This window comes from Sturnira hondurensis, unplaced genomic scaffold (assembly GCF_014824575.4).
Source record: "Sturnira hondurensis isolate 20B ecotype Veracruz unplaced genomic scaffold, ASM1482457v3 Scaffold0008916, whole genome shotgun sequence".
NCBI lineage: Eukaryota > Metazoa > Chordata > Mammalia > Chiroptera > Phyllostomidae > Sturnira > Sturnira hondurensis.
In genome coordinates this window covers 287,800-312,168 of record NW_028081547.1, presented here as the reverse complement: position 1 = coordinate 312,168, position 24,369 = coordinate 287,800, and the positions used below count along the sequence as shown (strand labels likewise).

General features: G+C 41.2%; 1 protein-coding gene across 8 annotated transcripts in view; it reads left to right on the top strand.

Annotated features, from left to right (window-relative positions):
* KCNMA1 (potassium calcium-activated channel subfamily M alpha 1) overlaps window positions 1–24,369 on the top strand; it is a 728,885-nt gene that overhangs the window by 681,626 nt on the left and 22,890 nt on the right. For all 8 annotated transcript variants that reach the window (XM_037056365.1, XM_037056367.1, XM_037056369.1 and 5 more), the window contains 2 exons: window positions 7,443–7,556; window positions 12,375–12,505. In XM_037056365.1, the coding sequence (XP_036912260.1) occupies window positions 7,443–7,556; window positions 12,375–12,505 (245 nt within the window). The remainder of the gene's footprint in view (window positions 1–7,442; window positions 7,557–12,374; window positions 12,506–24,369) is intronic.

Genomic DNA, 24,369 nt, shown 5'->3' with positions numbered 1-24,369 from the left:
ATGGTGTGTTTAGGTTGCTCAGAATTATTTATATATATGTTTTCCAAGCTCTGTTTTTAGGCTCTGGGCAGAGGACAGTTGTCAGCTCCAGGCACAGGACTTCTTTTGAATACAGCAAATAACACTGAAATTGGCAGAGGGGTTCCCCTTTCTTCCCTCCCTGACACTGACCTCCACTACCCTGTTGGGGGCAGGCCCTAAGTGGAAAGTGGTCAGTTGGGCAGTGTTAGGAGAAGCTGCTTCCTTGGTGAATAATCATTTTTTTTATTGAGTCAGCACTGGTCAGCTGCCTGGCCTTCATGACTTCAGGACTCCAAATTTGTGTAAAGCCATTGAAAACCATGAAAAAAATATTACAAGGTTAAATTGAGGTTTTCCCTTGTAATATTTCCCTTATAATTTTCTCTTGTAAAAGGCCAGATTTCTCTTGCAGACCTTTCCACAAATCTATTTCCCAAACCAAGCCTGTGCACGTGGATTTCCCACCCACTCCCCACCTACAAGTTAGAAAGCAAGTGTACATGTATACATGGAATTTTCTCCACTTCAGCTGCTGAAGAATTTGTTGGAATACAGACTGCAGAATGACTGCTGTGGCTATTACTGTACTTGCTCAGGGGAGCTATTCAAATGCCTCATTTATTGGAGCTTAATAGATTAAAAGTCCAAATTGAGTCTCATGATATAAGCCTAATCAAGTTCTAATCTGCATAATTTTCCCATAAGCAGCAATGGGAAATTTGGATAATTTATGTTTTAGCAGTTGCCAATCATGTGTTAAATAGCCTTACTGCATTTACTTATCAAAATATTTTTATTGATCTTTACATCATCTGACATTTGGCTTTGGAATCCCCCCCCCCCCGCATTAACAGGAAATTTAATTCATCTCCTAGATGGTGTAATATGAGATGTTTCTCTTGATTTTAATATGTCTTTATAGATCACTTTAACGGTGATCTTTCCCTTTTACAACTTCATATTGAATACCTGTCTCAGCAAATGTAGATGACTCGGCCTAATTTATTTCCCTAGTTTAACATAGCATATGGATTTCTAACCACCATTTATATGCACACAATAAAAGATAATTTGGCCCACCATTTGAGCCAATTCCTTTATGTAAAATCTGTGGGGGTCGGGGAGGCACTTACCTTCATTTCTCCATCTATTCTAAGGGAGATGATTGATAAGAATGTTCATCTCCCTCTCTCCCTGGAAAGGCTTGGGGATTTAACTAATGAAGATTTAGAAAGTACTTTGTGTTTTCCTCCATGGGAAGGTACTGTAATAAAGCATTTATTATATGTACTGGGTTGTGCGTGCTACCATACTGAAGCAAGTTAAGCGTAACTATAATGGGTCCCCATTGTTATCTGCTGTTGTTTAAAAGTGAAAACAATGTAAGAGTAAGAGGAGGTTTGGCCTCAAACTTGCCTGTCAGCGTGGAGGGAGAGACCATCACACACAGAGGGCAGGGAGCATGCCGCACCGTTTCCGTGGGCTCTGACCTCGGGCTGTCTGGCTGCAGCTCCCAGACCTGCTGCTTACCAGCTGGGGGTGCTTGAGGAAATTATTGGGCTGCTCTGAATTTTATTTCCCCTATCTGCAAAATGGGGGTATTTTCAGTCCCTACACTCACAGGGTTGTTCTAAGGAATAAATAAGGTGAGCCCTTGAAAAATCTCTCAGTACTGCTCTGCCACTTAAAAAGAAGGAATGTTGGCTTAATGGTTTAGAGGAGACTCCAGAGTCCATGTGCCTGGGTTTAAGTCTGAGATCTGCTGATCCCCAGATGTATGCCCTGAATCAAATTGCTGACCCTCTCTGTGCTTCAGTTTTCTCATCTGTAAAATAATATTGTCTACATAGGATGGTTTTGTGAACTAAAGTTATTATGTGGGCAGAATTTAGTACATAGAAATCACTCAATAAATGCTGGCTTTTTTCTTGAGCTTCTATTTCAGCCCACCTTCTTCATTCTGACTTATCTTTATCAGCCTATATCTAGAATATCCTTGCCTTTCCATGACTTTGAGTCTTTCTTGCGTCTAATGCACTCATGTCTGCATTACCCTGAACCTGTGTGAGGCATTCTCCAGTAAAGCTTGTCTGAGCCACGGCCTTTTTGGCTTACAGCCACACGGTGCCTCTTTGATGCCGCGCATGGTTGTATGCACGCAGTAGGTACCCAAAACAATTAATTAAAAAGAATAATAAAACCATGGTGATTTCCTTGTTATTCCAGTTTCTCTTCTCCATGCATTTCTTAGGGACAGAGGCAAGTGTTTATATTAAATTTCTAAGTTCAAAAGCATCCTAAAACTCTCTTATCTAATTTAACTAAAGGTCATTTAGCCTCCCAGTCATTTCCCTGGCAGAGGCTGAGTTCCTCCTATTCCCTGGAATAACCCATGTCATGGAAGTGACATCAGACACCGCTAATTTTCTTCACCTGAACCCAACAGCAGCACATGTAGTCAAGAACACGAATGCTGAATGTTGGAAAAGAACGTAGAGAGTGTGAAAACCATTTTAGGAAGTGTATGCCCCTGAATTATTAAGGAAAGTAGAAGATTAGATCTAGAATAGAAGACTCCAGAGAGATTCTCAGCTGCTATAAGGAATTAAGAACTTTTTGAACATGAAGACTGGCCACCAGTTTTTCAACATACCTAAAGAAATCCTAGCTATCCCCATGACTGAAATCCTCCTTTCTTACATATTTGGGGCTGTATTTTTATCACTGGCTTTATCTCATTATTTATACTAAAATATATCCACCTTGCTCATTGCCTTTCCATTAATTTCCCATGATTTTCTCTCTGAAAATTCCTTTTTAAAAATCTACCAAAAGAGACCTCAGTTCTTTGTACATAGAAAAGAGGTGGTGATCCATGCTGTGCCTGTCCACAAGTACTTCCTGTGTCCCTAGTAAACTATTAACACAGGCAGTCAGCATTTTTGAGTACCTGCTTCATACCAGGCATTTTATCAAATGTTTTGAATATACTATTTGATGTTTTCTTTACAACTACCCTATGTAGGAGATACTTTTCGTCTATAGACAGAGAATCAGGGACTTGGAAAAAGTTTGTACTGTGCTCATGGTCATGTGGCTAACATAGTGGATGAGCCAGAGTTTGAACCCGAGACATCTGACTGTTAACTATGCTGTTTACTATTCCACTCTGTTTCTCCTCTGAGGGCCAGGAATTCTGTAGACAGTAGGGGGAAGTTTAAAGAAATAGAAAACAGTCTCTGGCCTAAAGTCCTCATACAGCATATAGAACAACCTTGCTTGGCAAGGAGTCATCTTGGGTCCATTTCTGCCTGATACCAAAGGAGCAGAACATATAATGTAAGCCCATCACTTCTTCCCTGAGGACTGGAATGCGGAGGGACCTTAAATTTAAGAAGATCAGGTAGTCTTAGGAAGTCCTTTTTAGCCCAAAGCTTGCTTCCCAAGTCCATGCCCAACAGAGGACAATGGAGACACATTTAAAAAAGCAGGAGGCCATCTCTGTAAGCTTGAACTTGAGTCTTTTCCTGATTGAGAACTTTTCATTTCATCTTTCTAATGTCAGCATTTTTGCTCAACTATTCAGTCAAAATAAGTGCTTCTTTCTAAAACTAATGTCCCAACTGTTGGTTTAGCTAATGAAGGGAGCATTTCCCAGCTTCCCTATTCTCTAGTTGTGGGTTAGGATACCTGTAGTGCATTCCCTGTCTATTCATGTGGTGTGCAGTGCAGTGTATTCACACACAGAACTGGGGTGCTGTTTCATGTATTGAGAACTAAAGTTCAACCAAAGGTGTGTCCACTATGGCAAACAATAATGGTGTGGGGAAGAAGACCACCAGAGACGGGACACAGTTAGACCTATCCCTTTATGAACTGCTGCTGTGGGGTAGGGGCCAGCAAATGGCATCAAAGGCAGGATTGCCTCAGCCCTGCCATTTCCAACCACAGTTGTTCCATATGTGAATGTCTAAGAAAGAAAACATGGTAGTCATATCCTAGGCTGGTATCTTCCTTGACAAAGGACAGTCTTTACCCTAACTGAGTCTCTCTATTGTCTTTTTGCATCTAAGATAACATATCTTTGGAATGTCTAAGGAATCTTTTTTCAAACCCTTAGAGCACAATCTGTCATCAGAGCACAAGGCCACTGGACCCCTTGTTGTTATCTGGTTCCCCCACATACCTTCCTTATGTGCTGTAAATGTTATCTGTTAACTATCCTATACGCACCAATGTGAACGTAATATGCGTGTGTCTCCTCATTTTACTTTTTACCCAGTCCCAGAGATTTTCCTGCTTCCCTGATCTGTCACCCGTCAACTTCACGTAACCCCCTGTGCCTCTTCCTTTGATTAAAATCTATAAAACAGGGTGCAAAACCGCCATTCTCTGGGGCATTTTCTCAGTCCCTTGAGATTTTCCTTCCTGGAAATTGTCATCAGTTTGGCTCAAATTAACTCATAAAAGTTCTTAAAAAATAAAAATAAATTCTGTTCATCTTTAACACACCTCTACACCAGAGGGGGAAAAGACGAGTTTATCTCTTCAGTCTTTCTTTTTGCCTTTAAAAAACATGACTAGGTAAGTATCAAAAGAGAAGGAGACATTATAGTTGCTGAAGTTTTCTTGCCAATAAAAGCACCCTGTTCTTGGGGTCGCGCGTAGGAGAGAGAGGGACCTTTAATGGAGCGATGTCCTTGGACACCCACTACAGTTTGTCAGTTTGCAGATGCTAATGGAGGCAGGCTTGGTGACTGGAGGGGAAAATGGAATGTGAAAGCAAAATAAAAGAGGCCTCTGAAGCAAGCGTGTCATTTCTAAATGAAGGTTTCATGCAAAGGAATTGAGACTCTTCACAGCTGAAAATGGAATTTTTAAATAAGATAAAATAAAAGGACGCTTTGGCTTGTTGCAGGTTCTGTAATGAAATACAGTTTTCCTAATACTGTGTGACCTGCATTTCTCCCTGTTTTATGGGTGCTATTCCTTGACTTACAAACCCGTATTTTCTCAAGTCAGCATTTGATGATGGATGTCAAAATACAGGCCATGTATTATGCATATAGCATTACCGATTTAAGGTGTTTACTTGTCAAGTTGAAGAAATTCAAAAACGTCACTTCCACTGAATCTGCTCAGCTGTCACTTGCAGTTTTTCATGCTTTTGAATGAAACTTCTGATGAAAACAGTTCGGTCTTCCCCTTCACTAGTCTAGGGGAAGAAAACAGCTAGCATTTAAAATGCGTGTTCTTGATTATGTGCTTGGCTGAAAAGCACACATTCCAAAGTTTGAAAAGATGGACACTACACTGTCACTGAAAAATACTTACCCTGCACACAGTATGTCAATATAAAGAGTAAAATTAAGTGCATTCAGAGAATGAAAAGTGAATAAAACTTTTTTTCTTTCTGAGAATATGGCACACAATAGTATGAAAATTATACATAGAAAAGCAGAAAATAGGCAAATCCTTTTTATATTTTTTCTGGCATTTTATGCATTATGCACCATGTACCTCCAAAACAACAGGCAATTATGGAGCGCCTGTCACTCCAGCATTCCTGGGAAAGCACACGCACCATAATGCCAGATTCAACCCAGTCTTGTCACATCACTGGAGAGTAAATGAGGAAACTGGTCACACAATCTATTTGGAATTTTGTCCTTGGAAACTTAACAAGAGACTTTGTGTCTCTAAGTCATAACTCAATGAGAAGTCCACGTAGCAGTCCATCAAGGGCAAAGAAGAGACACCAAAGTGAAGGCGTCTGCCTGTTTTCTGAGATAGAGGAGCAAATTGGGCCTTGCAGCCAGCACAGAGCTGATGGTACCACTTGCCATGCACTTCACTTGGTGAAATTAATTATCACTGTATGAATGTGTGACATAAATGAATGTCTCATGTCTCTATGTTTCTATGCATATCCTTAGAGAGGTAGCCACTTAGCCCAGCTGGAATGAGTTCTCATCCTCAGAGATCTTGAGGTTATGGCTGGGTCAAGCTCATTCTAATAGGCACTTGGGATTTGGATCTGAGACCCAAAGAGGCCCAGATGCAAAAAGTCATAAACCAAATAGGCTGCCTTCCAACTTACTCCACCCACATCTGTATTAAGATGGGTTTGAAACACTGGGGATTCAGGGCTCCACTGTGAGCTGGCCACACATGTCTCAGTCAGGATGATTTTAGTCACAAATAATGTTTTTAATAAAACTAATCCTGGCTTAAACAAAAGGAAAATATATAAAGATATAATTGTGTGTATATATAGTATATATATGTATATATAAAACCATGTTACCTCAGGATTTTTTCCATGAGAAATGTTATATATATAAAATTTATACATAAAATACATAAAATTTATCTGCATAAGATACACAGAAATATTATTATATACAAATCATCTTATTTATATGTCTATATAAAATACTATGCAAGAAGAAATCCTGAGGTCAGTTGGTTTTGGTTCTAGGGCTGGTGAATTCAGGAGCTCAAGGAGTATTCTTTCTGTCATTCAATCTTTCTACCATTCAGTTAGGCCAATGTCAGTAAGATGACTTTGTCCTCAGCTGGTGCCCAACCTGGTTATGAGACGGCTTCCACAGTTCCTGACATGAAAGCAATGTCCAGTAGATTGAGCAAGAATGTCTCTTCCTGTGATTCTTTTTTCGAGCACTCCCTAACCTCCCTTCCCACCATGCCCCGCAAGCAGTTCTCTCTCACTTCCCTTGCCTTGGTCAGAACTGTGTCAGAGACCCAGATAAGCCTCACTGGCAGGAGAATAAGCAATCAAGTGGCTTTAGATAGCAATATAGGTTAGGTTATGCTGTGGTAGCAACAACAACGAACCCAAATCTCAGGGCGTTAAAGCAACACAGGTTGCTTTTGCACTTACTCCAGCTTATGGGTCTGGGCTACTATCCTGGGCTGCTGCCCAGTCTTCTCCACAGTGACCCATGTTCCCATGGTTGCCCTAGTCTGGGAGGACGGGCAGCGGGCCAAATGCTTGTGCCGGAAGTGATGATATGCATGGTTCTGTGCATGTTTCATGGGCTAGCACATTTCCTACATTGCATTGATGTATCTCACTTCAAGGAGGCACTTAGGTGTAATTCTCAGGTGTGCCTGGATGGAGAGGGGAACAAAAATCTGAGTGCGAGCAAGATCAATCATTGTTACAGAGACCAGTTTTTAGGAAACTATCAAAGTGGGTTAGAATTATTTATAATAGTCTCCTACTTTGTTCTTTCAAAACAACAGCTCATCCGAGTTTATCCTGGGAGTGCTAATTGTTGATCTGTAAATAATGCATAAGCTACATTTTTTTTATTCTGTATATACCCTGAACTCTCATTATTTCCCAATTTTCCACACTTCTGATTTTTCTCCCTTCTCTTTTTACTTCCCACTAGGGTTCACACCTCCAGGAATGGACAGATCCTCTCCAGATAACAGCCCAGTGCACGGGATGTTACGTCAGCCATCCATCACCACTGGGGTCAACATCCCCATCATTACTGAATTAGGTAGGGGTGAATGTTGGCTTTGGGCAGATTTTTTGGTTCTCTTTTCCAATCATGTCGGATATGAGGAAGTTGGCCTGTTTTTTTAGCTCCTTCAGCATAGTAAACTCTAGTAGGATTTGATTGGAAGGAGATTGAAGAAAAGCATGCACACAAATATCAGATTACCAAAGGGGAAACTGATCTAGCTTTCCTCTGAGGTGAATGGATTATTCCCTTCATCCTGGTCATGGCTTCCAAGGAATATGAGATGATGGATTTGAAATTGGGGCATAAATTAGGGAAGGGGGAGGAAGGGAGGAGAGGCATAGTCCAAGGACACTTGGTAATTTTCACTGAAGCACCTCTGGACAGCTCCTAAAATCAGAACCCTCCATTGAGGTAAAAAGCTTCGGCCATCACTCAGCCAACCTTATTTTGAGAACTGGAGAGAAGCGTTGAGCTAGTAACTCTACATTTAATCTACCCTAAGAGAACTGCTCAGACAAAGGCCGTTTTCAGTGAATGCCACTTGGGCCCCCCAAAATGATGGGGTTTTGAGGACCATGATTGTTGGAACTCAACTTTTAACCTGGCCATGACACTCCCTGCTTCTCCTTAATGAATTGAATGCACAATTGCCAAGGGGTCTCTACCACCACCCCCTCAAGGTAAATATTACCTACCTGAGATCCAGGTCTTGGGTGCCTTTACTTTAGAATGTTTCCTCTGTTATTCCCTCACTCTTTTCTTTTTCTGTACTTTCCTCCACTCCCTTTCCCTAACCCTTAAATGCTGTATCCAATTAGCTAAACCTGGCAAGTTGCCTTTGGTATCAGTCAATCAGGAAAAAAACAGTGGGACGCACATTCTAATGATAACTGAACTGGGTAAGAAGCACTGTTTTCCTTCACATCAGTATCTCCTTTTGTTCTGTTGTTGGTGTTTCCAACCATCATCAGCTTGTTTTTTATTTCACTGGCTGTAACAGAACGGCTACCCCATGGCACTGCTTTGAATGTGTTTTATTTGTGGCTCTGGTTGGAATCGACTGTCTTGTTCTGGCCTTTCTTAATGATTTTTTTTTCCCCACACAGCATCAGTAAACCTTTGATCACACCCATCTGACCTGGCAGTTGTTTTCAAAGCATCTTTTCTCTAATTCATTTTCTTTGGCCTGGGCCCCCTTTTTTTTTCTTTTCCATGTGTTCCCCTGCTCTCCCGCCTTCTCCCTTATATTCCTCTTCCAACACACTGTCAATTTGACTGACAGGTCTTCACAGCTCTCAGAGGAAGTCAAAGGAGAAATATAAAAATTTTAAGATAAGAAACCTAGGACGGTGCCTTCCCTCCAGCTGTTTATTTTCCTTTATTCTGACTTTATTTGCCTTATTTTCTTTGTACTAGGCCCTTTCTCAGAAGCACTGGTTCTGAAGCCATAAAAGCAGTCAGCTCCTAGAGGACCTTTTCTTTCCAAAGTCAGATTTCAGGAAGGGGGCCAAGGACGAGGTTACCACCCACTGGGGCACACTCCTGAGCTCTGACCCCCACCCTACTGGCCCAGAGCCTTCTTGGGGACATTTGAAGTGGACTCATGAGGAAGATGAAGGGCTCAGTCATGACTGCATTTGTCAAGCCCTCCCACGATTCCCCACAACTTGGTCAATAACTCCATGAAAGGCACCCATCAGCGGCAGGTCTCAGACCTGGGGATTGACCTTCTAAATAGAGACAATGAACGTGCTGCTTGGCAGAGGGGTGGGTAGAGAAGCAGGAAGCACCTGCCTTCAAATGACTTACAAATGAAACCAACATGCCATTTTCTAGGCCCCAAAATATATTTCAAAATAAGAGAGCAGCTTTTAACACAGTAATCTTGCTTGCGAGGTGTCTAGAAACTAAGGAATAAATTGTCCACCACTCAGCACTGCATTATTGTCGACGTAGCTATTTATCAGGACAAATTCACTCAGGTCAAGGAGTATCACACTATTTTTTGTTTCCAGCAGTAGATGAGGTGTTTTTTTTCATGTTTAGGGAAGTTGGCTAAAAGCCTAGGTTTCAGGACTGCTCTCCTCAGAACCTTAGTGTTGTAGGAGACCCTGGGAGTTTATGCAGCCCAGACCTATGCTTGAAAAATCCATTCTAATGTCTCCATCTCAGGAATGTTCAGGAGCATTTCAGAATCATCAGTGCCAGGAATTTATTTTCTTTCTTGGATTCTTGTGCTGCCCGCTAGCTAAGATATCTTGATTAGTAGAAGAGAAAAGAAGAGGCTTAGTGCCCCAAATCAGAGGCAACAACTCAGGCATTTGATGAGTATCCTTGAATCTCTTGAAGTTTCTGTCTCTCACCAGAGGGTCATGTCTTTAATTATGGAAGCCAATGTCTTCCATTAGCTGAGAGAACCTTCCATGTTCCTGTGTGTTCCCATCGCCTTTACCCTCCGTCTTAAGTCCATTTTTTCTGGAGGTTGGACCATCTTTGGCAATCATACCATTGTCTGACTGCATCTCCTCCCTTCGTGCCCACAAGTATTTACTATTTACCTACTACATGTTCTGAGATGTATTCTATGTTATGCCAAGTAAGTAAAATGCCTTTTGAGAAGTCACAGAGGATGCCGAGGTCAAATAGGTCTTTTAAACTATGTAGTATATTCCAGTCTTCGTCTGTTTGGAGAGTCCCAGTGGATGTCTGTGGGTCAAAGACCCCTAGAAGTCCCATAAGAAGAAAAATCCTTAAAGGTGTTCAACCTGCCTGTTTCCCAGTTGTGTTTGACCTCATACGTATTGGGGTGATTGTTTTAAGCACCTCTTAGCTCCCAATAATGACTGCTCTGTGAAGTAGGGCTAGAGTAACACTGGCTGCCGTCCTTCTGAGACTGAATGACCCCGAACCGCGCACAGCACACAGGGTCTTCACTGAACCCTGGCTCATGCCCTGGAGTTCGTTCCCAGTGACTCAGACCCATCCCTAGTTCACTGAAAATCTAGAGTTATGTCTCCCTGCTTGGGGCTACTTCCCCTCGAAGTCTAGTACCAACCCTTCCTCATCATCTTGAAAAGGGGTAACAGATGCTTCTCATTTTGGAGTGTCAATGCACAGGGCTTCCTCGGCTATTACAAATGATTAAAACCACATCCTCTGCACGTTGTTCTGGTTCCCAAAGCAGGAAGACTAAACTATGGTCCACAGCATGGTTTTGGGTAAGTGAATGGAGGAGGAAAAATATACAAGTTGACCCTAGTAGGATCCCCGAGGAAGGCTTTATGGGCTTCTGAAAGGGGTGAAAGGAGGCCGGGAATTTCTTTAACATAGTGGGTGCACGGAACATTTAATGTCAGAAAGGCAATCCTGAGAGCAGCTAGCATCAAGTTCAGGATCAGGCTCACCAAGAACAATCTCATAGGAGCGTCCTTGACAACCTCACGAGAGCTGCTCTTGTCTCCTCCATCTTACTGAGAGGGAGAAACTAAGGTGTGCCATGATGGAGTGCTTTGCCCTAGGGAGTCAGTGTCAGATCCTGCGTTTTGCACTTTCACCCTCCAGCCTGTGATGCAAGTGCTGCTGTGACAGTGGTGGGGACCCAGACGTCATAAACTTTGGGAGAACAAAGATTCCTCCCAATTGGGATCTTTCTCTAGGGAAAGTGTCATTTAAAAATAATTCCATGTCTAGCTTTTTATCCTACTATCATTTATTCTGCCTCACATAATAAACAAGCAAAAGTTAGAAAAAACATTATCCAAAAAGTTACTTTTGGAAAACAATTAAAACAATAACTCTAGGAAAGAGAATTCACTGCTGATACATTTAAAAAGGGACCGGGAAAAGGGGAACCTCATCTATTCTCTTTTTAAAAGCATGATAATTATTCCAGAAATCATGAGCACTTATTTTTCCCCAACCACATACTTCCCCCACCCATTACTTGCTCTGCAAAGCTGATCATTCCTGAAGTCAAGAGCAGAATGGAAATTAATTTGTCATTTAATTTTTAATAAGTTAAAGACATCTCAGTGATACAGTCAATCAGTCTGCACATGTGTGCCAGAGGAGTCATTGAGGAATCCTCAGATGGAAACAAAACACAGCATCAAATGCTGCATCTGCTTAAGGTGAAGCATAGAGAAGACTGAGCTACTCAGAAGAGGAAGGGGAGAACGTGGGCATCCCCATGCACCTTGGGATGCAGAGCAAGTCTTTGTCAGCGAACAGCTGGAGACCGCCCAGAAGACATCCCACATGGGCTCACCTTTCTAATAACTAGGGCCTGTTGGGGGTGGTCCCAGAATTAGGGCTGGGGACACTGCTACTCCCCAGGCCAGTCCCCAGGCAGGGTGTGGGCTGTGCCTGTGGGTGAATTCCTTGCTCTTTGCCTCTGCTGTGCTCCCAGTCAGTTGCTCTTCACTCTCGATAAATTGCTTTCTTTTCCTTGTGGCTAAACCAGCATGGCTAATTGTGGCAGCTCACCCTTGAAATATGCCTCTCTCAAAGGACTTGGCTACCAAAAAAACACTTTAAGGTGTTTTTCAGGGTCATGATTCTAAAACTATACCAAAGGACTGACCAGCACTATCTCCTAGTCCTCCCGCAGCCTGCCGTGGGGCAAGCCTGCTTGAAGTTATTGCACTCCGGGCCTTGGAAACTTGAATAATCACAGAGGAGCAGTCCATTGAGTCCCACTGGCCCCGCCCCCAGACCCATCCCTGGCTTCTCCCATGCTTTTCTCTCCTTTTCAGTGACTTCAGTGTTTCTAAATCAGCAGCCTGCTCTTTCTCTCCCTTCGCTGCCTGTGTTTGGTATTTTGAGCTAATTTTTATTTTATGCTTTTTCTAGTGAATGATACTAATGTTCAGTTTTTGGACCAAGACGATGACGATGACCCGGACACAGAACTGTACCTCACGCAGCCGTTTGCATGTGGGACAGCATTTGCCGTCAGCGTCCTGGACTCACTCATGAGCGCGGTGAGTGGGTGCAGGATGGGGAGTGGAGCTCCTTCAACCTCCCACAGGAGAGGCTTGGGGCTGGAGCTTGGGCTACAGTGGAGGGCGTGACCAGGCAAAGCTCAAAGTCTGGAAGGGGTTACCGATGTGCATCAAACTATCACACAAATAAACATTGCATTATAAATTCTCGAAGGTGCAAAGAAGGCTGTGAATAAATATAGGTGAGCCCTTGACCTGGTCTCCGGATCAGAGAGAGATTCCATAAAAACATCATACACATTTTGTGTCAAAACCTGAGCACTAAGGAGGACAGATTTTGTGGAGAAAAGCATCCCTGAGAGAAGGAAAGGGAATGCAAAGGCCTGTGGGGGTGGAACCTGGCGGTCTGAAGGAAGCTGGACAAAGCCTGTGTGGCTGGGCCTGAGTGAGAGAGAAAAGCTGAGAGGAGCAAGGTTGGACCCGAAAGACCTGGAACACTTTTTCATGGTTTTGCTCTTTTTCTTTAGAGCAGTGAGGAGGAGGCATTGAAGTGTTTTGAGCTGGAAAGTGCTGCGATCAGGTTTATGCTCTAGAAGGACTGCCTTGGCTGGGGTGTGAAGGTCGGTTCCAGAGGAAAGAGGGCAGCCAGGAGTCTGAGGAAGAGGTTCTCTAGCTCAGACTAGGAGAGAGCTGCACAGGGGGTGGGAGGTGGATGGGTTTGTGTGGTGTCTGTCAGTAAAATCGAAAGGACTTGGGAATAGATTGTGTATGAGCCGAAGGTGAAAGAGAACAAAGTGTCAAAGGTAACTCTAGGTCACTGCCAGTCACTGAGACAGAAGTCCTGGGGGAGGACCAGGCATGAGGGCCAAGCCTGGTCTGGTTTTTGCTGCAGGGAAGGACTTGAGTGGCAGCCAGAAGATCAAAAAAGCATCTTTGATTCCTTCTGTTACTTGATGTGTATTTCTTTTTCACTTTGGAGACCAAAAACAAAGAGCAATTAAAAAGTAGCTCGCAGTTTAATGGAGCCATCTTGAACTATAAAAGGCAAAAGCAGACACTAGAATGGGTCATAACCAGGGCATTGTGATGTGTGCTTACTGAGTGTCTTTATTTGTTGTATAGAAAAGCCTCTTCATTTTGGAATTCTCAAGTTCACAGCTTTTAAAAATACAGACATAGGCTGGATAAATACTGACTTTTGGAGAATCCATGAAGGAGAGTTTTACTGACCACATTAAAATCATAAACATAGCTCAGAGAGTTTTATACACATACATTTCTTAAAGAGCTTCAGAAGGCTATTCTCCTGAATGTGTTAAACAACAATTGATATGCTAATTATGCATTATTCTCATCTATTCATTAAGGAAAATCCCAAAAGGAATTCTATTTGAAGAAAGAAAAAACATAAAGCTTTTAAAGACTAATTTAGGTTATTCCATATTCCTGAATGTGGTCCAACTGCAAGTATATCTTTGTTAAACATCAGAATTATGGATTTAAAAATAATTAGGAAACAACATTCATCTTAATTAAGGCTAACTGGGCTCCACGCCATAACCATTTCTTCCCAAGCCAAGAAGGAAAGGCAGTGGTCCCTAAGGAAGGGTTCCTTTGGTTTCCCGGGGCTTGTGATCTTCCTGATGGCCTGAGGATGCTGAGCCTAACCTTTCTACCTGCTAGAGACCGAGGGCTCACTTTGGGCAAACTCCTTAATGAGGCTAAAAGGAATGACAGAAGCTAGAGGATATACTTGTTATCCTGACATATGTTTTAAAATGGTCCTCAGAGTCTCCAAATATAGTTTCCAATTGATTTCTGTGATTCATCTCTTTAAAAATTTTGCTTTGCTTCTGATTCTGATCAGGGAGGTTACAGAGGCCTCTTCTCACTAAGAGACATTAAACTGTTTATAATCCAGTTTTCCGAATTGCAAATACATTATTAAATTTTAACGGACATTTATAAAATTATTTATATTCGCACATATCAGGCATTCATTATATTCCAGGCAGGACCAGCTACATAATTTTTAAGGGCACTTTTGCGTAAATTACGAAGAATTTTGAAATGGTGGCAGCTGAGCATTACGCCCAGTGAGGGGTCCTCCTGAGCATGGGCCCTGGGTGACTGACTGCACAGGCCACAGACGCATGAAGCCAGCCCTGGTTCCAAGGAATAAAACTGGTTTTGAGCACCAGAGAATGTCGGCTCTCTGTGGCCAACGGGCTACCTGGTGGCCGTGAGTGGAAGGCTGGGAGGGCACATCTGGGTTTGAGCTGCACGGCTACCTGCCTGCAGTAGCGTGAGGGAGTCAGCTCTTGGAAACTCAGATGAGAAATCAGAGTGAGATGGTTTTGATTTTTTTAAAGCCATCTCTAATCTCCTTTGAAATGTAACCACCATGTCTGGGAGAGGATAGCTAAGGTATGTGCCGATACAGGTCTGCGTGCAGCATTTCTTCTGAATTCCAGCCTGGGAGAAAAGAGTGTCCGAAATCCAGTAACTGCTGTTATGATGCTCAGCAGCGGCATCACTTATTGAGGGCCTGGAACTGTGGGAGGCACTTCAGCTATAGTAGCTGATCGTTGGGGCAACAATGTGAATAAACTGAGTCTAAGTGTTGGAGCAAGACATACATTTAACTGATCCACGGATAGGAACTTTTCAAATCTTTAACCAAAATGCTTATCCAGTTCCAGGCCTTGTTATCATTGCCTAGGGTGAGCAGCTTTCACAGTGAGGTCTTGAACTGGCTCTGGTTCAACAGACCCACTTGGATCTGTACCTTCAGAGAAAATCTTACCTGTGATTTCTTTGCAACCCCCGGCCCTAAATTCATTGAATAAAAAAGGAGGCAGTCAAGGACCAAGGCAGTAATGAGGAGGAACTAAAAGAGGGCGCAGAAATATAAACTGAGGAAGTGAGACTCCCCCAAGCAGCAGGAGCCAGCGGGGAGCTTCCGTCTCAGGACTTCACTCACAAGCAACGTCAGACATCCACACACACACCCCTCCTTAGATGTTGACGATCTCCTCTTTCTGTCACTCCTCCCTGAATTGCCATTTAGTCACGTGTCTAAACATTCCCTGCACATTGTCCTTTATAACTCAACTCCTGCTGCTGGCTGCTTCACCTGTTAAAAGAATAATGTTTTGATTCATCACAGGCAATCCTGGAACAGATAGAGATGTTCCTGGCATGGCCTCATGGCTTTCTCCTGCAAATCCACAGCAGAAACACGTGACCAGAGGGTATACTTGTACTTCCGGGTATATGCCTCTAAGACGATCACAACTAAACAATGTGTTTTGAAGAATACCAGCTTGCTGCTCACACACACACACACACACACACACACACACTGACGAAAAAAGCCTCTCTGTAGTTAGAGCTGAAACAGGCACCTGAGGATTCAGATTTCTCTGCACACACCTATGGTATCCGCCTACCCTCACCCTCAATTTAAGTTCCACCGGGACCCTCCCTAGAAAGAGCGGGCATGGACTCAAGAGCCAGGCTGCTTGGATGCCGATCCCAGCATCACCATGTACTGTCTCTGTTACCTTAGCCTCTCTGTGCCTTGGTGTTCTTATCTTTAAAATGAGGTCATGCTAGTACCTACATCATAGGATCGTTGAGATGACTAAATGAGTTAAAATCGTAAAGTGATTAGTGCAGAACTTAGCACATGACAAGCTCTATATGTACTTATTGATATTAATTGATATATTTTGGGGCACTTACTAAATGCCAGGCACTATTTTCCATGCTGGGGGCTTGGCCCTGAAGGAGACAGATGGAGACCCTGCCCTCGTGTTATTTGAACTTTCATTCTAGTGGGCGGTAGCTATGTAAGTAACAGTAACTATGCAAGTGAATGAGGACTGCCAGGTGGGGATAGCTGATCGGAAGCATGTGAAGTGGTGTGAATGGGTATGGAGACCTGTCCTAGCCAAAGTGATCAGAGTCAAGCTGTCTGAGGCAGTGACTTTGAAAGTGACACTGAAAAGTCAGAAGAGGAGATGAGGGTGACTACCTTTCCCAGACAAAAGAAAGAGCAAGGGCTGGAAAGTAGTGCTGAGCTGGGTTTTCCCTGAGGAAGTAGGTGAAAACCACTGTGGTTGGAACATGGTAGATATGGGAGAGGGACATACAAGAAGCAGTCAGACAGGCAAGGCCTTCAGCCACACCGTGTATTCTGTGTTAAAAGAGCACATCTGGTCGAGTTTTAAGTCTAGGCGTGGACATTTCAGTCTTGCTTTGAGCACGCACCTTCTTTTGGACACTGCCAGCATCCTTATGATGCCATTGGCAAATGTGACCTTGGGAAGATGGATGAACATGATTTACCCTCTTAATTGTCCTTGCATAAAAGGCCAAACCCCTGCACTGTGTTATGGAGGAAACCAAGTTCTTGGTTAGCCCAGGCTAAGCTGGTGCCATGTGAAGTAAGGTAAGAAATACATTATTCCTCCATCCCACACACAGAGCCGCATTGACATCAGCATAGCACAGTGCTACGTTCTGTTGGGCTCAGAATATGCCACTGCTGTGACATCAGGCCCAGCAGGCCCAGCGTTGAAAAAAATCAAATAGTTCTCATCCCCCATGAAAGAAAATACTAAAAATAAAATCTACACCATGAAAACTAGGAAATATAAAAAATGGCAGCTATGACATGGAAAATGACAATTTTAGAGCAATTATAAACGAAAGGCAAAGTGCCATTAAAGTTAAGGCAATGTTATTAAAAGATGTGTTAATTTTCAGTTAAATTTTCTATAAAAGACCAATTAGTTTAAAAGGCTTGACAGCATTAACTGTGAAACATAAGCTCTGGTAATTATACTTTAAAAAAATAAAAAGAGGAAGACACTCCGGAGTGTTGGAGACAAACTGTGCAGAGGGGCGTCCGTAGCGTGGACTAGATGGCGCTGCAGGCTTGGATTTCTCGTTGCAGTGAGTTGGTCCTTTCCCCAGCGTTTTTTTGGTTTCCTCAATGCCTCTTGCTCTACTTACAGGATCAGAGAATCATGAAAATTTGGAGGCCAAGGGGGTCCCATGTGTGATATGGGCAAGCTGTCTGGTAATAGAGATGACAACACATAGGCACAGGGAAAAGGGAATTTTCTAAATTGGTTGCACTGGTAGTGGGTTGTTCTTTTTATAAGCTACCATTTATTGAGTATTCATCATGCATCAGAGGTTACCCAAAGTATCTCATTTAATTCTATCCTATAAGATGGGTTTGGTATTTTGGGGGGGTCTGTTTTTCTTAATATTCCTGTTATATGGAGGGAGAGTCCAAGGCACAGAAAAAAGAAAAACAAAAAGGCAACTTTTCCATTGTTACAGCTATTGAACAACAAAGCAGGGATTTAAAACCATCCTAGCTGAATTCTGAAGTCTGTACATCAGGGTTGTCATGTTGCCTTAGAAAAAAAGGCTTCCCTGACCAGGTGTGGAACCCTGACCTTGCTAGTGGGAAGAGGGACGCCCATGCTCCTTAGACTACTCAGGTCTTCTGATTCCGGGCACTCAGTTTTTTCTGATTCCAGGCACTTCTCATTCCAAACTCAGTTTTCATAAGCTCCTCAGTGTCCATTTGACACAGCAAGTGCCATAGCAAAGGGCTTTGCCCAGAGTATCCCTAGAGACTAGTCTTCCAGGGTTGGAGGTTTTGTGCAAGAGCCCCTCACAAGGCTTCTAGCACAGGTGTGGTGAGCATGGTATGGGAAGGTCCAGAGAAGACAACCAGTGCAAAAGCATAGGAGGTGAAGGATCACACACTCCTATTACAGTCTTCCCTTTAGAATTTTTTTTCAATGCTAGCATTTCTGTTAACCCAGAAAAGAGAGTTGTAGACAAGTTGCTTTAGCTGGCACACAATCCACATGAATAAATAGTCTTTGACAACTGGCATTTGAAGTCCCAGCACTAGATTCACCGCATGATTCTGAAACGGCCACTTCCTGTGCAGAAAGCCTTGGATTTAGTGCTTCGTTTCAGGCCATTGTATGCTCTGTGAGTGACAATGTAAAATAATTTGTGACCTCCAATGTGACCAACTGGACATCCCTTTTCAGGGAAATCACTATCTTTCTACCAAGGTACTTAGATCACAACGAGACCTTGACACGTGCTCAGAGCACACCCATGTGCCACGTTCAAAGTACATCTCTATGGAAGAATACTGAGGCATCAAAACAGGAGCCAGAGTGCTCTGCAGACAGAAAGGCAGCATCATTCCCTCCCGCAGCAGATGGTGCTGCCCACAGCGCTGCACTTTGATGCCCCCATGGAGATCTGGAGGAGCAAGATCTGGAAGACGAACAGTGCCAGCGAAGAGGACAGAGAATTGGGCCCAGAGTTGTGTGCAGAGATACACAGACACCTGTGAAACTCTGCAGCCCACCCTGAAATCATTCTCATTGAAGACAATTTTGAAAGTGATACTTTTTGAATAGCACACATTACAAGCCAAACCAAGACCCAGGGATTAGTAGGTGCTCAATAAATGTCAGCGACTGATTGATCAAAAACGATTGCACTTTTTCAGTGTAACTGATTTCAAAGCAGGAGGGGAAACATGTTAAGGTTAAATCCTAAAGATCTGACAAAACAATAACCTTTCACGTTGACCTTCTAGACTTATCATTGCAAAGTAGAACTTACAGTGTTCTTGGTTTAAACGTCACTGACCCCGTTTTCATTAAAGCAGTTATTCATACTCGTGTGGAAAATTTGGAAAACAGACAAGCACAGAAAGAAGAAAATTTAAGTGAACCATATTCCCAATATCCAAAGACAAGCATGGTTAATATTTGGGTATATTTCCTTTCATTTGAATCAATAAATCTGGAATCGCCTAGTTTTATATTTTGGTTTTCTCACTTATTTTCACAGTTAGCATTTAGCCCAGAGCATTTAATCATGTCATATTTTCAGTTCTCAGTATTTGCAAAGCCTCCACAGGACTTCCTGAGACACCAACATACACATGTTCTAGAATCTACTTAACCATTATCTTTGTGGGGCACTTCACTTGTCAATTTTTTGTTGTAACAATAATTAACCCCACGATAAACATTATTGTGCTTAAGTCTCTGAAAAGAAGCAACTTACTGTCTTGAGGTAAACTTGCTGTGTTTTTTACCATTTTTCCAGCTTTTGAATCACACTGCCAGGTCACCTCCCAGAAACAGTTGTACGGGTCACACAACCACTGCTGGTGTGGCAGTGCCGACTCACAATGCTCTGGTTGTCATTTTCCCTAAAATGCTCTTTGACTGTGTCTGCGACAGTTTTGAAGTATCTCAAATTGTAATTTGTGTGTAATCATGTATGCCTGTTTTCTTTTGTGAATTCATCAGTAGCTTTTATACTTAAAAAGTGCTCTCTGAACAAGAGAACTATCAGTGTTCTGAAATCAGTTAAATATTCAGCTCCATTTGTGAGGCTGTTTGTGGCTACACTTTCTCCCCTGTTTATAACATTTATTTCCCTTTCCCCTCAACTTTATTGAGATATAATTGACTTACAACTTTATGTAAGTTTACAGTATACAAAATAGTCATTCAATATGTGTATATGTTGCAGAATGATTATTACAATAAAATTAATTAACGTATCCATAATCTCACATAATTAGTGTTTTTTGAGGGGTGGGAACTTTAAAAATCTACTCTTTAGCAGCTTTCACATATATGGTACAGTGTCATTAACTATACTCACCACACTGTGCATTGTGTCCCCAGACCTTACCCACATCACAGCTGACAGTTTGTGTCTTTTGACCACCTGTACCCATTTCCCTGACTCCACCTCCCAGTCCTGCGACCACTGATCTGCTCTGTTTCTATGAGGTCAATTTTTTTAGATTCATGTGTAAGTGAGATTATACTATACTTGTATTTCTCTGACTTATTTTACTTAGCATAATTCTCTCAGGATTCACCCATGTTGTTGCAAATGCAGAATTTCCTCAGTTGAATAATATTCCATGCTGTTTATATACTACATTTTCTTTATCCATTTATGTGTTGATGGACACTTAGGTTGTTTTCCCTGTCTTGGCTATTGTAAATAATGCTGCAGTGAACATTGAGGTGCAGAAACTAACTCTTCAGGATAGTGATTTCCTTTCCTTAGGACATACACATAAGTGGCAATGCTAGATCCTATGGTAGTTCGGCTACAAGCAATTTTTGAGGCACCCGTGTTATTTTCCGTAGTGGCTGTACCACATTACATGCCCACCAACAGTGTACAGAGTTTTCCTTTTCCCCACACACTCACCAACACTGGTTACTTCTTATCCTTTTGAAAGTAGTCATTCTGACAGGTGTGAGGTGACATCTCACTGGGATTGTGATTTGCATTTCCCTGATGACTAGTGATGCTGAGCATATTTTCCTGTACCTGTTGACCATCTCTATATCTTCTTTGGAAAAATGATTCTTCAGTTTGTTGGCACAATTTTTAATCAGATTTATTTTGCTACTGAGTTGTATAAATTTTATTTTCCTTTTTTAGAGATTTAAGCCCTGGCTGGCTCTGGATTGAGCACGGGCCTGTGAACCACATGATCGTGGTTCGATTCCCAGTCAGGGCACATGCCTGGGTTGCAGGCCAGTTCCCAGCAGGGGATGCACAAGAGGCAACTATACATTGATACTTCTCTCCTTCCTTTCCCCTCTAAAGATAAATAAATAAAATCTTAAAAAGAAGAAATTTAAAATAAGTATTTTCCACAGTAAAAATATATCAAATAAATTGAATTATAGGAAAGAATAAAAATCAGTCAGGATTCTATCATCAAGTAAAACTTTGGAGTATTAAGTACAGTTGAAGTCTGTACTTTTGACGTGAATTTTAGGTCACCTTTTTGGGATCCTTCTTTTTTGAATATTTTAATATATCATATAATTGTTACCATGCCAATTAATATTCTCTGGAAGCATAATATAAATATCTGTATGATGTAAGTCAATGTAAGTCTATCTTTATTTATTTAATCATTGCTATAATGTTGAAAATTTTTTCCCAGATAGCCAGTTTCTCCTAAATAGTATGTTGAATAAGGTGGGTGATGCTGTTATTAGAAATGGATCAGCAACCTTTAAAAAAAAACAGATGATGAATATCTCAGGCTTTTGAGAGCCATACAGACTCCCTCAAAACTACTCAACTCTGCTATTACAGCACAAATGCTTGTTAGTAAACAAATGGGCATGTCTAGGTCCCACTAAAACTTTATTCAAAAACACAAGGGACAAATTTGGTTTGGCCCAAGGGGTGAATGTGCCATCTTCTGCTGTAAGACTGGTCTCATGACTACTAGGCCGTGGTTGTCATTAATCCATTCTGGTTGACTAACCTTCCCATTGTTAATATTATCTATAATGTTTAGTTGGAAATCTTTAATGTTTATTATAATACCTGGAAGGACAATTTCATAAACTGTTTCCACGGGAAATGTAGCATGATTGTATCAAAGTTTTTAAAGGTTCAGCTGAATCTATAATTAAGCATTTATCATACTGAAGAATTTTACTAGAAAAAAATATGACACTATAATGTTCCGTTTGTGTTAGGGAACATGGAAGTTCTTTCTCTTTTTTCCCCAAATGACCTTCTCTGTCTCCCTGTAGACGGTCATCGTCTTGATTTCCGCTGAAAAGCAGTAGCTGTCCTTGCTCACGCCCAAGGACTGAGTGTTAAACACAGCTCCCAGTAGTGTTATTCTCAACGTGTGTGACACCGTACTCTATTTCTTAGTTCAAATTGTATTTCTTTTTTGTTGCAGTTATATTTTCATAGGTTTGTTTACTTAATTTTTTCAAAGAATGATTTCTTGTGTCTATCAGTTCACAAAATATCCTCTTGCTGTTTCATTAGTTGATACTTTATTATTTCATCTTTCTGCTTTTCGTAGATAAAAAGGAATAATGAAAAATTCATTTAATGCTTAACATTATTGTATTTTTCATATTTAATAATAAAATCATGGAAGGCTCTGAATTTCTCTCTGTAGCAATGGCTTTAACCTATGACATTTTAATAAATTATTTTAAAGGTCATCTAATTTTAAGTATTCTATATTCTAAGTTTGATTTCCACCTTGATCTATAGTTATTTAGGACACTTTTTAAAAAAAAGCTTGGTAGTATTTGGATAGTTATTAATTTTTATTAATTTTAAAATGTATACTGTGCAGCTTAACTATATCATATATATTGAAATTTCATACTTGGGGCCTTTGACCATTTTTTTATATTGTTTGGAATCTATCCAAAAATGTGATAAAATTAAACACAAATCTGCTAAATCATGCTTATTATACCCTTAATTTTTAAAAAATATTTTGGTCTAAATAGATTTGTGAAACCTAGAAGCACAGTGATATTTCCCATATCACTTTCAAATATCATACTCAGTCTATATTTGACTGAAATTGTTTTCTATATTTCAGTTATATTATTCTGTCCATAAAGAAGTGACCAGAGGGGAAAAGGGAGACAGGAGGGAATTTCAGGGGAAAAGGGAAGTGTTTGCAGGAACAAGTATAACGGACACATGGGCAAAAACAAGAGGGGGGGATGGAACTGGGAAGGAGGTGGGGAGGGCTGGTGGGGTGGGGTGGGGGTAAAAGGCAGAAAACTATACTTGAACAACAATTAAAATAAAAAAAAGAAGCTATAGCTTTATCATAAATTTTAACTATCAATATAAAGTTAATGTAGCCCTGGCTGGTGTAGCTCAGTGGATTGAGGGCGGGCCTGTGAACCAGAGTATCTCAGTTTGATTCCCAGTCAGGGCACATGCCCGGGTTGCAGGCCAGTTCCCAGCAGGGGACTCACAAGAGGCAACCATACATTGATATTTCTCTTCCTCTCTCCTTCCCTTCCCCTCTAAAGATAAATAAATAAATATTTTTTAAAAAGTTAATGTAATATTTTAAAAGTTTACCTTGAAATATACTTTATTATACCTTTTGTTTGTTTATGTGTTTGTTGTTCCTGCTTGTCTCTGATGGTAACATTTGACTTAATTTTGGCTTTTGAACAAGTCTGAGACTCTTTGTCACATTATCATTTAGGGCATTTATGTTTAGTTATATCACATACAGTGCTGTAATTTCGCATTGTGCCTTATGTGTGCTTCTGTAATGAATTGGATTTTATTATTCATCTTTGGGTATATGAACTATATTTTGTGTGCTTATTTTCTTTTTTGGCATGTAAACTACCTGTTCTAATTTTTACGGTAGTTAGTGGTTACCAGTCTATAAATATAACTGAAATTATAATTTCTAAGTGTCAGTACCTAGGAAAATATAGTAGCTCTTGATTCCTCCTCCTAAAGGGAAGGAAGAATTTACATACCTTTATATCCACCTTGCTCTATTCTGTCTCATTTTTATGACTTAAAAAAATAATTTAATATTGGCCCTGGCTGGTGTAGCTCAGTGGATTGAGCTCGGGCCTGCGAACCAGAGGATCACAGTTCGATTCCCAGTCAGGGCACATGCCTGGGTTGCGGGCTAGTTCCCAGCAGGGGATGCATGAGAGGCAACCATACATGGAGATTTCTCTCTCTCTCTCTCTTTCCCTTCTCCTCTAAAGATAAATAAATAAAATCCTAAAAATAATTTAATATTAATGTATTAACAGATAATTTTATGTTATTTTTTTTCAAGAATTGCTTTTGACATTTTTATTCATTCAGTTAACAGTTTTTCAAATTTCAAGTTTCAATATACTTCACTAATACTGGTAACCAGAAAGCTGATTTTTGTTTCTGAATAAAGTAAATCAGTAAATGCTTAGGTACTCAGAAATTCAAAAATATTTCCATTGCCTTCACAGATGATTAACAATTTAACTGCATTTAGAATT